Raw genomic sequence first — 18,812 nt, 5'->3', positions numbered from 1 at the left:
GGGATGGGCCAGGTGGAAGTACTAGCGGCTGCGGGGGTTGGACTGGAGGACAACCAAGAGGAGCCTGGGGTAATTATATTTACAAGTGGCAGATCTCGAAAACAAAGGACCCGAAGATTGCTCGATTCATTCGACAACTCCCCGAAGAATCGTCCTTTTTTCCCACTGCCTTTTCGGGAAAAATCGTAGCCGATTAGTACCTCGCTATGGTCTTTCCCCAATTTAATGCGATAAGATCTGTTTATCGTCCGTTCGTTTTCTTTTTCTTCTTCCTTTCTTTCTTCTTCATTTTTTTTTTTTTTTTTTTTTTCATAGTAAGACGACGGGAACGATTATCGGAATCCATTGTAACTCGAGACTCTTTTCAGTCGTCGTTGAAACAATAGCGTTTATCGGAAGTTGCACGATCTTCGTTTTCAGAATACGATTTCGCGAACTTCTGTTTAAAGCACGATTTAAACGGCGAAATTTTCAAATTAAATTGCGTCACGCGACGGAACAGGTACCGTTTCGATGGAGAGGGTAACGAGTTTTTTTTAGGTGCGATTTTTTACAGGCTTCGATTGGCTTATATCGAAGCCTTTCAACATTCTCGTTCAAGCTCGCCGATATACCGTAATTTTGTTTTCGTAGGAAAGGCGAAAGGTGGTTGGAAATACCTTAAACGCGTTTTATAAGAAGTCCTGGCAGTGGACCAATTTTTATTCTTTATTTTATCCCAACGAAACGAGCAAAAGTAGATCAAATAAATGTATCGTTTTGTTAAAAAAAAAAAGGAAAAAAAAACAGAAAAAATCCTTTTAAACATCGCATCCCTGTCGATAGATCTCACCCTTGCCACCATCGACCCTTGTCGTATATTTTCATATATCCTCTGCGACCGGACAAAGTATTATGAGAACATAGTTCGCATACCTTGAATGCCGATCCTATACGTACTATTACAGGTGCAGGTACTATTGTTATGTTTCTCTCGTAGAATAGTATTCTTCTCGTTTCTTTGTACAGACGTGTTTTCAGAAATATTCCACCTATCGAAGCGAAGATTCTCACACCGTTACATATTACATTTATATTTATTCGAAATATTTCTGTACACATATTTTCTATCGTTATATTATTTTATAATAGTCATCGAAACGATACTTTTCAATACGGTGGATTCGCCGACGTGTATTTTTATCGAAAAATTAAAACATAGTACGCGTCATAAAGAGAGATATATTTACTCTGATTTTGGCGAGCGAAATGCTAAATTAAATCGGCGGCAGGGTAATCGTTATCGACGATGCAACGAAAAAGAGGTGCGAGAAGAATGAAAAGGTTTTACTATCCGGTAGAAATGGAAAGCGGACGAATGTGCAGGGACATTTGACGCAGCCCTCCAACCGTCGCGTTATGGAATTTTTGTGGAACGGCTTTTTTTAATTGATGCAATTCAAACCAGCCAGCCAGGACGGCTGTGGTGCTCGTAAAACTTTTCGTCGCCTTTCGCTTGAATTCGAAGTTCCAAGAGTTTTCTTTTGCAACCTTCGCTTCTCTCTTTTTCCCTCCCTTCGTTTTTTTTCTCTTTTATCGTAAACGATCCCTCTGGGAAATAAAGAAAAGAGAAGAAACCGGCAAAAGGAATTTGAATTCTATAAAGAGACTTTAAAATTCGAAAATTTCCTACTCGAAATATGCAACGAAGCCGGGAGATGTTTAAAGAATCTGCCGAGATGATCCGTGTATCCAAAAGCGAAGATAAAAGATCACGTTCGATATGAAGATTTTAAGAAAGGAATAAAGGAAAACAAGGCTCTCCTCGACCGGCCTTCTTCTTCGCGTGCTCATTTTGGCATAATGAAAAGCTTAGCAGTTGGTTTAACTTGGCCGAGGATTAAGTTTACCTCGTTCCAAGGGTGCCAGAGCAGCGTGGAATTTCTACCTCTTATTTTTCCGCTTCCTCGCCCCTGCGTTGGAAAAGAGCGCTCGCTAGGTATTTCTTAATTAACAGCAAGTATCTCGTTCCACGGAAGTTGCCTTATTAATTAATATTACAAAAGGGAGTCCAGCTGTCGTGGCGGAGGAAGGGCGAGCCGCTTAACGATTACACGTTTCACCTCGATGTGATTTTCGATTTTGCGGCTCGAACAGATTTACAAGCGAGAGTAATCGTGTTTGTACAAGGGGATATTACGTTAACGGTGTTTTAATTCTCGTTGCTCGTTTCTTCATATTTCTCACTTACGTTCCAACGATCCGTTTCGACGATTGTATTCTTTCCACTCGGCGCTCTTCAAGAATATCGTTTAGAAGGGGTTGAAAGATGTTCGTTGCACGGAGGCTCGGGAAAGAAAGTTGTTCGAGGCGTAGTAAGACACTGGCCCGAAGGTGGGCCGGAGGTGGGGAATAAAGAAAAGGAACTGAGAAAGAGAAAATGGTTATTTGAGCAGCTAGCCTTATAGCTCGACAAAGAATACGAAAGAATGGGCAACGACGAGGAAAAAGGAGATGTACGGTAGCGTTGAAGTGGCCCGGTTCAAGCGAGAAGAAAAATATGTAATATCGCTCGGGGCGTTTTAATAAACCGAGTTGGCCAATCAAAGCGGGAGTTAAGGAGCTTTCTTGCCTTTTAACGGCCACTTTTACGCGCGTTTAAATCACACTTCGCGCCACTCCTAGCCGTCGAGAATAATAGGGGGCAGGGGTGCGCCGAGGGGGAGGGTCGACGGCCAACGTTGGAAAAGTGTGCAAGGTATGGCAACGGAAAGAAAAAATATCCAGGAAGGCGTAGAAATATTTTTATGACTGAACGGCTGTGAGATTGAATGAAAGTGGGAACGAGGGAAATGTGGCAACAAAAGAGAGAGAAGCAATAGCGGAACAGTGGAGGGAGGACGGTGGTGGTGAGAGGGTCGAGAGAAAGGACAGAGAAAAGAAGGAAAAGACAGAGAAGATTGGTTGCTTTGTAACTGGTGTATGCACGATACGCTTACGATGCCGGGTCAAGAGAATAAACGTACTCACCCACACAGAATCGCGCGATAACGTATACCACGGTCCGCTGGACGAACGTAAAAAAATGCGAAAACTTTCGTATTTCGTGCAGCCTCCATTTTTATTCGCGTCGGTTTTTCACTCGCGAGCATCGCGTCCCCGTGAACACCGGGGCGAGCCAGGACACGCGCGCTCATCGGCCGGATATTATTTCAGTCGGCGCATATTTCCGCAAATGAATTTTATGAAAACAGTTTTTGCTCTTTTAATTAATCGCTGTTCCGTCGCTGGACCCTCTCCCAAGCCACCCTCTGTCCCTATCTCCCTTCTAGCTTGGTCTCCTCCTCTCCTCCGGCGTGTCCACTACTCTTTTCACCATTCCGTCGACTCACGTGGATCACCGGACCGCGCAAAGCTTTTAATAATAATATTGTTTCAAGGGCCGCGAGAGGACCGCGATGCGTACGTTCTTCCCTTTTAATCACGTTCAGCGGATGGAATACGATTTTCGGCTAGCTACCACGCTACCCGTCGTATTCTCATCCGTGTTTTGTCCGAAATACACGTATCCATAGAAAAATACAATCGACGGATGGGCTATTGACGCTAAGAAAAATATCTTTCTTCGAATTATTTTAAATCAACCACATGCAATGGCCGCAAAAGAGATTTTCGCATAGACATACTTTCCAATAAAAAGTTTTCGTATCAGGTTCTATATATGTTACATTTTCACAGTATCAAGTTTTTGTAGTTACATGGAAGTACTGCTAAACGACACAAAATTTGATATATTTGAAGGTAATTAATTATTATACCGAAATAAATACAATGGGGATACGCGAATACCTTTGGTGACCGCTGTATTTGATTGCAATTTGACAATTACATCTTTTGATTTAATATATTGATCTTTCGATTTCTGTATACATTAAAACAAATATATTGGGAACAGTGTACTAATTAAGCGATACAACCGAATTCGGTTAAGTTGTTCGCTGGTATCCGTGATTCGCGTGCATTAAATCGGTACACGCGATTCACCAGAAAGTTTCGCCTGTATTTGTGGCGAAGTAAAGTGGCGCTTGTACGGACATTTTGTACAAACAGGAATAATCGTCGACCAATTAGACGGCCGCGAGCAAGGTTTTATAGTTAGACGAACCTTCGGGCAGCTAGGTGCGCCGCGGATAATCGCGGCCATAAATAACATTTATCGGTTGTCCGTCGGTCTAATTGCCAATGATTACCGTAGGTCGCACAGGAAAAATTGCCAATTTACATCGAATGCCCGCTCTCTCTCCACCACTCGTTTCCAGCTTACTTTACTTGCCGCAGTCGTTCGATTTCAGATAAGCCGTTCCTCTGACGAAATCGGACTGTTTTTTACGACCGAAATCGCGTTATTTTCTCGGTCGAATCGAGAAATTTCTATTTGCGTGACAAATTGTGTTGAGACAGAAAGGGGAAATTATTTAGAGCTTTGTACTAGCTCGTGCTTCAAATTCTCTACCATCTCGATATTATTGACACATTCAGCAAACCTCGAGCAGTACCTTAAAAATTGCTCCCTTTTCGATTTCTCATATCCTAGACCATCGCTTCTCTTTCGTTTTTTTTTTCTTTTTTTGTTCTCGAGGCGAAATACAGCGAGGGTTCGCGCTCACAGTCGAATAGAGTTGGATCTCGCTCTCCTGAATACGCAATGCGATTTATTCGCAACGTGGTGTATAAAACACAAAGGACTGCGTATGATTGGTAAATTATTGAGGTATATCGGATTTGTCGGCCAATCACGTAGTGCCCTTAAATAATTCAGAGGAAGCGCGAAGGATGCGAGAAACGCAGGGAAAATCTCGGGACAGCAACGGGGAGGCGAAGATATTACGAAGAATTGACTTTAAAGTTACGAAATCAATATCATAGACATTGGCGTTTTCGTCATCTCTTTGCTATATGTTAGGGAGGTTAGGCAGGTAGTGTATAGAACGACACGGTTAACATCGAAACAGTAATTTTATTTTAATTAATATTTCTATGATAGAACTATGATACAAAACATATCTATACTAGTGAACGTACACACTTCCTTACGTATTCTCGGTCAAAGATTTTACATGCATCGTACATAGCGTTTAAGACGAAATGGACTAGGTGTTTTTTTTTTTTTTTCCCCCCCGTTAGACAAGCTGCTTGGATACAATGTATGTCAAGGGAGCATACTCGATGATGTAGGTAACGATAGTGTGACTAGAGATCGCCTACCACAGTCACTGCTAATCGTAATCTATACGAGTTAATTTGGTTAGACAATCGGTTAGTAGTCGTACGAGACGATATGGGTTTTTCCTTTTTACTGATCGTTACGTTTCATTTTTCGTCCCAGAGACGCTTAGCGTTAGGAACTACGCGCGTACTCGTAAAATCGTAGAGTATCGTGGAAGTATTCGTTATGCTTACAAAATACAAAACAAAACGTTCCGATAGAAAAATTCGATAAAAACGATAGAACGATCATAGGCTCGCTCGCTCGCGAGTATTTTCATCGTGATACGCGATAAAATACGTAAACGTCGATAAGAAAGAGATCGAACACGAAAGAAATCGCAGTCGTATCTGTTTTCTCATTGGAAATGGAAAACTGTTCGTTTCCCGTAAAAATTATCGTATCCGACAGACGTAAGCCTATTATCGTTCGAGCGATCGTGAAACTCTTTTCCGGAGGCGTGCCACCGACAAATCTCCGCAGCGTATGGAATCAAGGAAATAAAACATTTTCTTCGGCCGGTCTGCTCGTTTCTGATAGCGGCCCCGGCCAATCCGAGAGAAAGAGAGAACTTTCGGCATAACTCAGCCTCGTTATCTGACTCGCAAATAAGGCAACGGAAAAGTTCGCGACATCAATCTGGCCCTCTACCGGGAGATTCGAAGTTGAAACAATGCTTAAGTCACCCCTAACGTATGAGCCCCAAGGGGGGTGGCGAGGTTGGTTCTGGTTGGTTTGGATGGCGAAGCCGGAGCTACCGATCCGATCTGCCAAGCCAACCTCGCTCACCAATTTCACTCCGTTTGGCTATTCCTCCAGTTCTACCTCCGGTAGTTCGTTGGTCCGGTAGTCCGGTAAAGCTAGATTTACCGGCGTTACCCGCAACGGACAGCAAAGTCGACTACAAGAACAGCCAAACTTTGATCACCCCTGAGCATTCGGTTTACCCGCATTGTTTCCTCGCGCGTTTTAACCTCATCCTGCTTCAACCCCTTTTTCTCCCTTGCTCTTCTGTTCGTTGGCCACTTCGTCCTTCCTGTTGATTTTTATATTCTACCTTAGCCTGCGAAATTCGAGCAATTAAACTTCTAAACAGCACCAATGATTTCACTCATGTCGACTCGTACAGTCTTCAGAGTCTGGTCACCTGCTACGTCATGATATAAAATACGTCTTAACGTTTATCTTGATAACTTCAAACGCGAATTTAAAATCAGCACGTTGTTTCTCTGGATCAACTTGATTCCAAGATCCATTGAAATTCGTTAGAAATTATGATGTAACAGGCATCTATTTATTAGAGTACCATCTAGTAGATTTTAGAGAAATAGAAGTTGCTATTGCGAAAGTGTTTAACATTTTGTCTATGCGTGATTTTACGGATGTTCGTCTATCGGTCGTTAGAACGACGACCATTATTGGTTGTTGTTTAATAACGAATCTCGAACGTGTAAGCAGATTTTTGAGACTCCAGTAACAAGCGAACATTCCGAGTGTTACTACGATAGCGGCAATGATGATAGAAGACGTCCGTGTCGTTAAACGAATTTGGCAACGCATTTGTGATACGATCGATACGTCGGCGCTTACTTCGTTTGTCATTTGGTATCGTAAGGTGCTTGTGCATTGATACCGTTTAAATTATTCATGGAGGTTAGGATGTTATGGGCGCTCGAGCTCGCTGGCGCTGCGTATCCATTGTGGTTATGGGTCGCCTCTCCGTTTACTTGTCTCTGCGGGCCTCCCGGAGACATGATCTGAAAGACAGAAATCGTCAAAGTTATAACGTGTTCAAAAATTCTAACGATTCCATGCGGTGTGGATTAATTTGAAGGTAGAATACTGGTTGGAAGCCCTTTGAAGGGTAGTTGTAATATTAAACGTTAACATTAGATCTATCGACGATTGTTAAAGTATAAAATTTGTCCGAAAGAAATCAAAATGGTAGATATCATCAAATACCTGAAAAAGTCCACAATACACACAAAGAAACTAGCTTCATTTACATATAAACAATGAGAAATTTAGTTTCACGAAACATCGTCCAAACGTCCAAACATTCGCCATTGTAATAAGACGAATATGAAAAATTATGTTATTCGTTTGATCGCTCTAGTCCTGGCGTTAAAATCTTTTTGCAGAAGAGGATAGCTTCGAAGCTTTGTTAAATGGAATCTACGATAGCGTAAAGGTGGATAGAAACTGGTAGCCTTCTAATTACATTAGCAATCAATCGACCGGGCAACGCCTTAATCTGATTCGAGCAATTATTCACGACAGAGACTTAAAACTGGAAAGAAGGGAAGGTATTCGCGCAGTGAAAGGGGTTGATGCCACTAACGAATTCGTTTTAGACACGGTGTTCTTGTTCCTGCTCCGCCGTCTCTACGGTTCTACTCCAAAAACAAAAGGCCAGAAGAACGAACTTGTATCTCAGCTCAGACGGAGCAACTCAACTTGGGCGTTTCCACTCGTCCCTCCTATCTTTTCCCTCTCGATATCCTCTCTTTCGTTTCTGTTCTTTCTCTTTCTCCGCGCCACTTGTCTCGGTCTTTAGCCGTCTCTATCTGCAAGCTATATCCACCGGAACGACGACCAAGGAGGGAGAAAGGGAGAAAGAAGTGCTCGTGGAAGTAGTAAGTAGAGGGTACCACGGGGAACAAGAGATGCCGCTAGGATAGATAAGTGGCGTTGAAAACTTCAAACTTGGTATTTCTAGCTCCGCTGTTCCCTTCACCATCAGTTTCTCTTAGTTTCGCCGGCAAAGGTGTTAAATTATACAGGCTTAAAATTCGGCAGACCGTGCGGCACAGCCCTTACTGACGAGATCCACCCTTACCATGATTTTACTTCGCGAGTTGATCATGCTAACTTTCGCACGATGAACGAACCTGCCATTCTCATGATTTCCCTCATGCGCGTGAACTTTCGTGTCCACAAAGTGGCTGAACAGTTAGGGGGCGCGTTAGGGAAAGAAAAATAAAGGCTCGTTAGTAATTCTTTCGAATACGATACACGCTTTAAAAGGAAAGTTGAAATATGTACGGCGTTTTTAATTGGAAAATCTAAGGTGCAACTGACGGAGAAAAATTCGCACAGCCCCAACGGGAGCGAGTAATTAACCCGTAAATAATTATGATAAAAATGACAAAGCACCGCTGAAGAAATGCTTTATCGCCGTTGCAAGGGCGACTTTCGCCTCTGGAAGAATTTCTAAATCTTCTTGCCGCAACGGGAAACCCTTTTTAGCTTTTCGCGAGCCGACGAGGGACCATCGTCTTTCTTCCTCTCTTCTCGATACAAACGCCCTTCCATTTTATCTCTTTTCCTCCTCGCCTTTTGCTCTGTTTCTTTTCACCCCATCCCCGCCAGAAGCCCGCACGTAATTAAGAAATCTCCGTGGAAGGCTCCGGACCGCTGTTGGTCGGTACCACGGGTTAAATTAAGTCTATGACTTATTCAAGTTTTATCTACAATTGCCAGAGAAGGAATTACTGTCCCGTGGATTTACTGCCGTCTTTGTAATCAAACGGCACGCGCTCTGCGAATCGTTTACACAGATACAGATTGCTGGCACAGAATAGTATGTACTCTAGTAAGATGAAGTTATTCGAGCGTAGGTTTTGTTAAAAATAATTTACATTCATCGGCGAGAAAGTTCGAAGATGATTCCATCTCAGACATTGTCTCGTGAAAAATGCGACTTTGATATGGTGTTTTAGATTTGTAGATTCTGATATAACATATCATAACTATATGATTCTATAGAAATCATCGTAACCTAATGAAATTCGGTTTTCTAGACGCTAGATTTAGAGGAGTCGATGAAAATCATCCTGAACATTCAAAATATAGACTTGCGAGAGAATCCCGAACTCGTAGAATCCATTGTCCGATCTGCAAGTTTCGTGGAGATATTCAAGTTCAAAGAGGACCGAGATTCGTTTGGAACTCCAAGATTCTTCAACTTAAACCTTCAATCGCAAAGTTCTACGAACGTAGATGATTCTTTCGAAGGTAAAATCGAGTTTGCACTCGGATCATAAGTTGAACGTTATCTGACTCTACTTTAATAGGAATCTTTTAGATCCACAACCGCTTAAGCTTAATGTTTCCCTTAACTCGTTCCATTTTTAATACATTCGTCGTTTCAAATCCTTCGTGCGCTTTTCTTTCAATTCAGTACATCAGACAGTACGCAATTTATTTTTATTAACTCCATTGCGAAATTTCCTACGCCAGCGTAAACGTATCTTTACGCCTCGGCCACGAATAAGACATTAATCGCGACTCGACGAGAGAAGGTGAAGGCAGTTTGTAACTGACGGTAAATGCGGAGCATCGGGGGGTTGTCGGGGGTTGTCGGTGGTTACCGGGAGCTACGAGAATCGCGTGTCATTTGTCCGTTGATCTCCCGCGGCTGGGAAACAGCCAGGTGCAAGCTAGTTCCTCCACAGTGCTGCTTTTCTTAAGCGCAAAAATTAGCGCCACCCTCTACACCATTCGCCGCTCCGGTACCACGATTCTTGCCCGGCTATCCACCGCCCGAAGCACGAGATGAGAATTAGCCACGTCGTTTATCGAAGGAGGATCATTTAGAACAGAATGCCGTGAACCTCGCTATTTTACCAGGGATTATTATATCGCGTAGGATTTCCTTAATGTGCTTCATCATTTGGGATTTCCAGAGTTACTCGTGAAATACAGAGTCACGCTTAGCGATTCTCAATTAACAGGAAGCGTATTCGTTATTATTAGAAAGTGAAATTATATTATCATAGATGTAATTGTATTATTAGGCGGTAAAAACGTCTCCACTGATATTTTACGATTCTCTCTCGTGTTCTATTTTTGTCGGTCTAAATAAGCTCGACGATGGCTGAGTTCTCTGTCGCGGATAAGTGAACGCGCAGGTAAGACCACGCGCTACGTGTAATAATCGTTACAAAAGAGAGTAGAGGCCACGTAGCGTTCCGTTGTTTCGTAACTAAACTCATAATCTCACATAAGCTCGCAAGCTGGGCTTTCCCATGCGAGCTTTCTCCGCGTGTATTGTGTAAAGGGCTAGGCGGAAGCTTTATGTGAAATGTAGTCAAGTACCGTGAATCTAATAATACGTTTGTTAACAAAAACGATACGTATACGCGCCCGATGTCTCCCACACAAGTTTCCTCGCTTTTCTTCGTTATTACTTTAAAAGAATTCATATTATAACAGTATATTAATTCTATCGTTACGATAGATTCGTAGATAATGTTTTCACTCAGCGAATTATGCTTCGGTACACTTACGCCCGGTAAGAATGACGAATATTCGGAAGTTTAATTTAATTCAGGTTCCTCGTGCACGTTCCGCGAACTTTAGAGGGTCTAATCGCCTGGAAGAAGTATAGAAGACGTTGTAATACCTTATTCGCCGTACGAATCTCGTACTGCACATTGATCCTCTTAAATTCCCATGTAGTCTCCGTCTTGGCATTAGCATATTATCTTCCGCAACCTCCTTCTCCATCGTTCCCCTTCTCCGTTCCCTAGTTCCACCCCCTTCAACCCTCTGATTCGCAGAGGACTTTGCAGACACTTGAGAGTTTGTTTTAAAACTCAGATAATCGTTTCCAACTCCCTTCCCTTCGGTTTCTCTCTCTTCCTCCTTACGTTCCGCTTCTCTCTTTCTTCGTCTCGACCTCTTCGCGGCGTATCCCTTTCCCACGCCGCGTTCTCCGTTCGAGTCTCGAGGGGAAAATTAGATCAAAATAAGACTTCTCGCCAATTTTTAAACGCGTTACAGTTGTCTCCGTGGGAAAGGGATATCGCGCCGTTGAAACGAAGTTAGCCGGGATGCCTTAAAAAGACGAGCGATCTCGAATCGATTAGAAACTCCCCTCTCGAATGGTTTTCCTAAACGCGTTTAAAGAGCCGCGTGACACGTTTGATAGATGAACGGCGAGCTTCTTTTCAACGAGACGTTTTCTTTCCACTTGGCGGAGAGTGGAAAGAGAAGTAGAAACGGAGCAGCGGTTGTTCGAGGGACGATGGTAATTGAATTTATCGAGGGTGATGACCGTCGTATTTTTTTCCATTCTCCTTTCCCTTTTTCGCCTCCATTACCGGTTTACCTAGGATCGCTTGGCACGCTCGAGTTATTCGTAAACGCTGCACGGTCAGGCGTTATTTACAAGAGCCGATGAGGCTGCCGAGTGCTCGGCTGGGAAAGATTGGGACAGCTGTCCGTTCTCAGGCAATCAGAAAAACTACCTTCCACCTCCTTCGGCCGAGGTAACTTCGCCATTCCCATAGCCACGGCTTAAGGAGAAGCGTTAAGGGTGGCAGCTGCCACGGCCTGGATGCGCACCCTCTTCGCGGTTTTTAAGAATCTTAGCGCCTCCTTCTTTGCCCCTCTTTACTCTTGATTTTGTCAAGTCGAGATAGCACGACCACTTTGCATTCCGTTGCGACGTTTAATTCCACCAACGAGCCGGCTGTTCCAAGGGTCGAATTATCCTATCCTTTCCTCCCTAACTCCTGTTGATCGTCGTTTCCGCCTAATCCGTTCCCACGATCTTTATACAGTCGAACGAGACGTCCTCTGAGAATATCTCCGTAACGATACGTCATTGATCGATATTACGGTAATAAAACGAATAGATCTGTAGCTGCGTAAATCTGGAAAATTAGCATCGCCGATGACAATCTTGGTTTCCAATCTGAACGTAGTAGCGCCACGTTGATTCGTGACACTTAATGAGAAACACGCGCGGCGAAACGATTCGCAACCTGACATTATCTACCGCGTCAAACTCACGCCGGAGACCAGCTGTCTCGGCGATTGTCTTTTCCATTCAGATGCTAAATGTCAGAATGACATTCACCGGAGGAAATAGAACGGCTCTCGATGTCGCCGGGGCAGACACCTTCGGGGTGTTCTCTGCGATCGAAGGTATTCACGCTTCAGGAACGACATGTCAAGAGAGATCCATCAGGCTTAACGTAATAGATGCGCAAACTACATTAGCATGCCGCGTCGATTATTGGCATTAGTCCGCCATACCGTTATTTCACGGCATCGGTCATTTATAACCCTCAGTCGTAAACCCTCGGATGAAATCGATATTACAGCCGACTCATCGATCCGCGAAAAATTGTAGGATCCTGAGAAATCGCGTAATAAACGCAGCCACGCTTTTACATCAGGCGTTACTTTCCTCGAGGTTTGCCAACGTTGCCTCTCTTCTACGTTTGTGTTCATTGCCGACCTTAGACTCGTCTCAGGTGTCGCTTGAAAGAAAGAAAAAAATTCATTCCCGTGCGATCGGGACACAGCGATTTACGCGTTCCAACGTCGCGCGCGACGTTTCTTTCCAGTACGTGAGAAACAATCGTTGACCAGTTCTACTTTCGCACGTAATTCCTCTTTCCCTTGTGACGTTTCCTTGCCACCGTTGGTTTTTCTGTCCAACACGCGGATTCCACAGCGCCCTGCCACTTTGGCTCACCAGCCGTACGTGCAAACCGATATTAATTGAACTAAACACTCACGCACGAGAAACGAGCCACGCATACGGAAACGAAGGACGCGCGTAGTAGGCTACCGTTCGAGAACATGAACACTTACGTGGTGTAGAAATAGAGTCGCAAGGGTTAGCAACCCCTGAATTACACGTAGTTCCCCGGCAGAACGGTTAAGGGGAGAAAATTTGCATATTATAAGTAGTACACGCTGCCGAGTCTGATATCATCGGCTTGGGGACCTCGTTATTCTGTGCATGCGTACAATTCGAGCGTGTGCACCGGCAATCTAGCCTCTTCGACCACTCTTAAAAGTTTGTCTTGAAACTTCCTTAACGATACTTTCCAGCAATTATGCGAATCGTTTCTTCTGTAGACAGGATTAAGACAGGGCTTACTAAAAATGAAGTAGTTGTCAAAGGAAAGCGTTGGTGTTGGTTAAAATTTACAATTTAGAATTTCCAATTTCAGAATAATTATTGCGTGGTATTTACTGGTAGTAGATTTGTACCGCTATGCTTCTATACTCTTCAGGATGTTCATTATGAGAACGTTGAACCATCAAAATTTGATTAGTAATTTTACACGATCGAGTTTGGTGAAAGAGTTTAAGAGGAAATGTGGATCTTTAATTGAAAAATTACAAGCGTAATGCGTTAATTTGTCCTGTAGCTCGCGTTGTACGAGTTTTATAAATGAAATATATGTATCATCGTGCTGACTCACGTCGTCGATCGTGGCTCCTGTACGAGATATAACAACAAATCGGACGATAGTTGATCGGTAAATATTGCACTTGGTAAATTATGGTACGTGACGCAAGCATGCAGAGGGACGTAAACATCCTTGCAAGACGGAGATCGGATTAAGTAGATCGGATCCACCTTGGGTCAGACAGGCGGAGGTCCGCGGTAAGGGCTTAAGGTACTGTTTCGAAGCACGACTGTTGTCTTAAGATAATCAAGAAACCCAAACGGCTTAACTAGACGAGTTTATAATTCCAACTTGGAAAGTAGCCATGGTTATCGGAAGACAACCATATCTTTAGACATTTAACAGATAAAAGATATTATCGTTCAGAAATAGAGAATAGAACAGATTTTCCTACAATCGATTAAATCCCTTTATAATCCCGTCTTGATTAACATAATTAAAATTCCAAATAACTTGTAGACGGAAAGTAGTCTTCGAACGAATAATAATTTCTATTTTATCTTTCATTTATAAAAGAAGGAGTAGACTGACATTGTTAGTAAATTCATTTCATCAATCAACGTGCTTAAAATTCCAACTTGCAAGGCAAAGTAGCGTTCTATGATTATCGAGATAACAAGAGTCATTACTTTTACCTTTTATCCATAGAAAACTGTAAAACTTTGCGTATTATATATCGAAGAATCTACTCTACGGATAAAAATTCTGTACAATTTCTTGTCGATCAACACGCTTAAAATACTCGCTGGTGTTTCGTTCCGTCGGACATTTTTCGCGACGACGGCAACACGAGTTCTTCAACGAATTTCAGCTGGGTAATTCCACTTAAGACACTGTCAAATCCTTATTCAAAGAGTAAATTCTTTCGCACGTTCCAGTCCCGGTGAAGAGGATGGATAGTTACGGTATGCGATGAGGCTTGCTTAACGGACGAGCTTAATTAATAAGGACACGCGATATCCTAACTCGTAAGATGATGGCGGGATGGTAAAGCATAGCTGAAGTCCCGAGGGAGTCCTTTGTTGTCGAGAGGGTCAGGACGAGCGACGTGCCACTTTAACCCACCTTAAGGGGTTACGTCTTAAGGAGTTTTGAACCTTCCAGAACATCCGATGATCGTAATCTCCGGCAGATTCGAAGCAGCGACGTGGACAGCGTCGCGCGGGTGAAAGCGATACGCTTGCACGGTCAGCATACATATTTTGCGACAGAACAGGGATATCGACCACGTTTATAGCGGTATCGCTGTCAAAGGATGTCAACTGGTATTCCATAGGATTATGTAGATCGCAGGACTAAGCGTAATCGATGATCGCTACGCGTGACGCTGCTTTTGAAAAGTATCGAATGCTCGATGTTCAAAGCGTTTAATTACCTGTGGTTGAAGATGAATCACTTGTCTCTTGATGTGCGCCAGAGTCGCGGTCGATGGCGGATGCACCGCCATGTTTGCAAAAACCAGTCTTTCCTCGTAGTCGCTCTCGCACAGAATTTTGTTCTCGCACAAGAAGAACTTGTCGCCTATACAGAATCTACGAACAGAGAAAAATGAAATTATTTTTACGGAGTGACATTTCGTTGAAGTAGTAAGAGTAGCTTGGATTAGTATGACGAGGCTGGGAAATGGCAGAGGTTTGAAGAAATTTCGACTAAGAGTTGTCGGAGATAGGCGGAGTAGTAAAGCGTGCTAATTCCTTTTAAGACCGTTTTCCGTTCTGCTCCGTCGAGGAAATTGCGAGAAAATAAAAACAGGCAGCGAAACGCCACCGGTACCCCGTAGCTTCCGAGAGTGTCTTCGAGGTCCTTTAAATGTAAATTTCCACTCGATTCGCAGACGCTACGTCGTACCTGGATTACCGCCGAGTCCATTCCTGCTCTAACCTTCTTTCCTGCACACCCCTTGCAGACGTTGAATACCGGAATCGAAGTCTTTTCCAACGATCCGCCAATAGCATTTACTTTGTCGCCACGGCCGTCTCGTTTTTAACGCATCCACATTGTAAAGCTTGTAAACCACGGAACATCTATATGTATAATTCGACTGAGTTTTGATAACGCACAGGTAACTGCGATTTAAAATTCAACGAATGAAATCCATGGTATTTTCCACTGATCCTACGCGGTGTACGCTATATACAGAAACGCAGATTTCGAAATGGTGGCGAAGTACGAACGTGCTTGGCTTGCGATATAAGAGAAATAAGGTTGCCGCGAGGGTTATACGCATCGACCAACTGTCGCCGGACGGGCGGCAAGAGACGCGTGGGAGAGGCGCTACTAAAATCAAAGATTTCGCATTTTTCCTTTTTATTGCCGGCTTAAAAGTCAATTTTTTCTGTAACCGCGCGAGAGAACGGGGCGCGGAATTCTAGATGTCCGCATAAAGGACGATACGCCGGAAATGCTAAAGAACCTTGGAAAACGAGGATCACGAAGGGTGGCTGCTTTCCAACGAACACAATAGATCCTCACAGGATCCACGAGGGACTCGAAAATCGTTTTGTCAGGATACCGCGACGCCTTGATATTCTCGTCAGGTGCCGTGAACATCGCTCTCAGAGTGTTATACGTACTTCGTATCGACCGCGGTATGACGAGCCAGTTTCCGCGATTTGTCTTCCAAGAATGAAACGCTGTTGTCCTTATTATTTAATTCCGCTATCTATCTCATGTTTTTATTCCATTCACATCGTAAAATACGATTGTTAACATTTCTAAACTATTGCGATGGGTTTTAAGATTTGTCCTCGGCGTAATCTTCTTGTATTTCAATTTTCGCTCTGCTCGAAAAATTGTTACACCGCAAAACAAAAGAGAGCGTGATCAAAGACAGACAAAAGATATTATCGTTCAGACATAGAAAATAGAACAGATTGTTCTACAATCGATTAAATTCCTTTATAATCTCGTCTTGATTAATATAATTAAAATTCCAAATAACTTGCAAAAAAAGAAGTTTGTTACATATATATACAAATTATTAGCCATAGATGTCGCGATTATGCCGTATTTATGCATTCACGTTCTAACATATTGTAATATCCGTACGTTGTTTCCATTCGATTCTCGCTGAAAGCTCAAAGTCTGGAGATGACGGGAAGTCATCGTTCAGGCGCGTAAACTTCTTGTAGGTGTAAACGTAGGGGGTGTATCTTAGTATCGTAACTCAGTGGTGAATAATAAAAGCATTTTTTTGGGGGAGGGACAGTACATTGTGTACATACGGGCATTGCGTATTCAACGGATGTGCTGTCCCGTGCTGGGATCCTGTTTGAGTTTTATGTCGGGATTTCTGTCGAGTGGTTTATACCGGCGCTTATGTAAATGTAGACGTGATTTTTTTCAGCACCTCCCCGGGCCACTTGCACGAATATGCAGAACATTTGCAGCATTCGAAACGAGCCTGGCCAGCAATCGTAACGTGAGTAACGGCCAACAAATGTATATGTATTTTTACGTTGCCTCGAGCTAAATATTCTCCAGCTCGATGATGTCATCCGAGGTTATGCTATTAAATTCCGTGGAAATGGCGACAGAGTTAGCAACGATCTTTGTTTCGCGTTCAGTCGAAGAAACGTAGAGCGGTTTCCGATACGTAACGCGGTCGATAGCAGACGGGATGATTTAGCGTCATCAAAAATGAATTGAGATAGCATCTGTTCGTGTCCGTAACTGACATCGCGAACGGTGATCACCCTTCGATTTTCCATTCTTTTAATTCCGCGATTCCGAACGGTCGAGAGGAGAGAAGACAGGGAAACAGGCGGAAGAACGCGTGGGGTAGAGCAGAGGGTTACGGGAGGGAAAGAAAATAGCGAGAGAACCGAAGAGCGATCGGAACATCTAGCATGGACCGCCATAAAAAGCAATGCTCCACCGTAACGGGGTACGATAAGTGCCATGGTGCGAAGTAAAATCGATCCCGGGGGCAGCTTCGAATCGTGCGCCATAAAAAGGGAACATTAGAGCGAGAGGATGATGGTAAGCTACAGAAAGGAAGAAGGATGGAAGCAACGAGATCGTAGCGTAATGGTGTTGTGATTTTCTGACTAGATACGCGTTACACGTCTGTGCAATGTTAAACGCTTCGAGCATTAGTGACGTTAAATGGCGTCGAAACGTTCTCGTTCGCGGCAATGTCATTTCGAGGCAATGTCGTATTCGGAAAAAAAGTTCAGTTTCATACAGCTTTCTTTTATAGAGCTTTAGAAATAGAAGCAAAACGTTTGCAAATTTTTTCCCTGATATCAATTAACGCATAGGAAAACTAGAAAACGAGATGACTGCGAAGGGGTTGTCTTGCAAACAGTTAACCGTTCCCCGCGTTTCGACTTTAACGTTGCTAAGTCGAGAGGAAGCTCCCGAGATTCGTCGGCAAACAGAGCGAGTTGTCGAAGCAGTAGGATGAGAAACCCCAAAAGGCAACACTTCGGCGGTAGTCAAGACCCGAGACTAGGAGGTGGGAGGTGGTGCAACGTTGGCGAGAAGGTGGTTGCAGAGAATAAATTTTGTACTTGATCGCGGAATCCCTACGCGGCAGAGAAGAGCCAGAGAAAGGGTCTACATTCTTGGTAGTTGCCGGTGCTCCTACTCAATTTGCATCAAACTATGGAGAGACAACCATCCCCGCCTCCAAACGTCCCACCCCAGCGGCTTCTCGCAGAGCTACCGTTCTAGCACCTGATGGAGCTGTACACTCCACCCCCCTCCCTCTTCGACGTTCTACAGTCGAGACTAACGCGTTTAGCAGAGACTCGAACCCCTAATCAGATCTTCCGCCGACACCAGGGTTTCTAAGGTGCTGCTAAGTGTGAAGTTAATGGAGTCAAGACGCTGTTCCTTCGCGTCGAGACGTTCTCCCGATATGACGTTAGGTAGTCTTGTCTGTTTAAGAAACAGTAAGAATTCCTGCCACGATCGTAACTTGTTTTATCAAAGTTGTATTGTTGGAATTTCTATTATGGTACCAGAAAGTCAAATAATAATAATAGATATAATAATAACTGGATGTAATAATAATTTTCAAGTACAATGCAACTTAAAAAAAGATTAAGAGTATGGTCCAAAAGTTTACAGACACGCGTCTCTTTCTCTATTTTATACTCTGTTCTTTCATTCATCCGTATTCGTATTTTTAGCACTCGAAACTCATTCTTTTCATTTCTTTTGATTTCTAGAACAGAATTTCTAGAACTTAAATTTATATAGGCAAAAATTGACAATTCATCGGATCCTTCGGGTTATTTCTCGCGATGTCACCTCATATCTGACCGCTTTATTTCGATAATGGCTGCTTACCTAGTGCGTTCTCCTGTTAATTAATTCAGACTGTCGGGGTATCAGGGAAC

General features: G+C 43.4%; 1 protein-coding gene and 1 long non-coding RNA gene across 3 annotated transcripts in view; one reads left to right on the top strand and one right to left on the bottom strand.

The window, feature by feature from the left end:
• Nucleotides 1-18,812, top strand: part of LOC139988855 (uncharacterized) — a 127,983-nt gene that overhangs the window by 8,684 nt on the left and 100,487 nt on the right. The window lies entirely within an intron of this gene.
• The window catches only part of LOC139988860 (LIM domain only protein 3), a 69,961-nt gene continuing 56,125 nt past the window's right edge, over nucleotides 4,977-18,812 (bottom strand). For both annotated transcript variants that reach the window (XM_072006644.1, XM_072006645.1), the window contains exons 5-6: nucleotides 14,840-14,996; nucleotides 4,977-7,002 (exon numbers count right to left, since the gene is read on the bottom strand). In XM_072006644.1, coding sequence (XP_071862745.1) covers nucleotides 6,844-7,002; nucleotides 14,840-14,996 — 316 coding nt within the window. In that variant the 3' untranslated portion in view covers nucleotides 4,977-6,843. The remainder of the gene's footprint in view (nucleotides 7,003-14,839; nucleotides 14,997-18,812) is intronic.

Source organism: Bombus fervidus, chromosome 7 (genome assembly GCF_041682495.2).
Source record: "Bombus fervidus isolate BK054 chromosome 7, iyBomFerv1, whole genome shotgun sequence".
In the NCBI taxonomy this organism is placed as follows: domain Eukaryota; kingdom Metazoa; phylum Arthropoda; class Insecta; order Hymenoptera; family Apidae; genus Bombus; species Bombus fervidus.
This window is presented reverse-complemented; position numbering and strand designations above follow the sequence as displayed.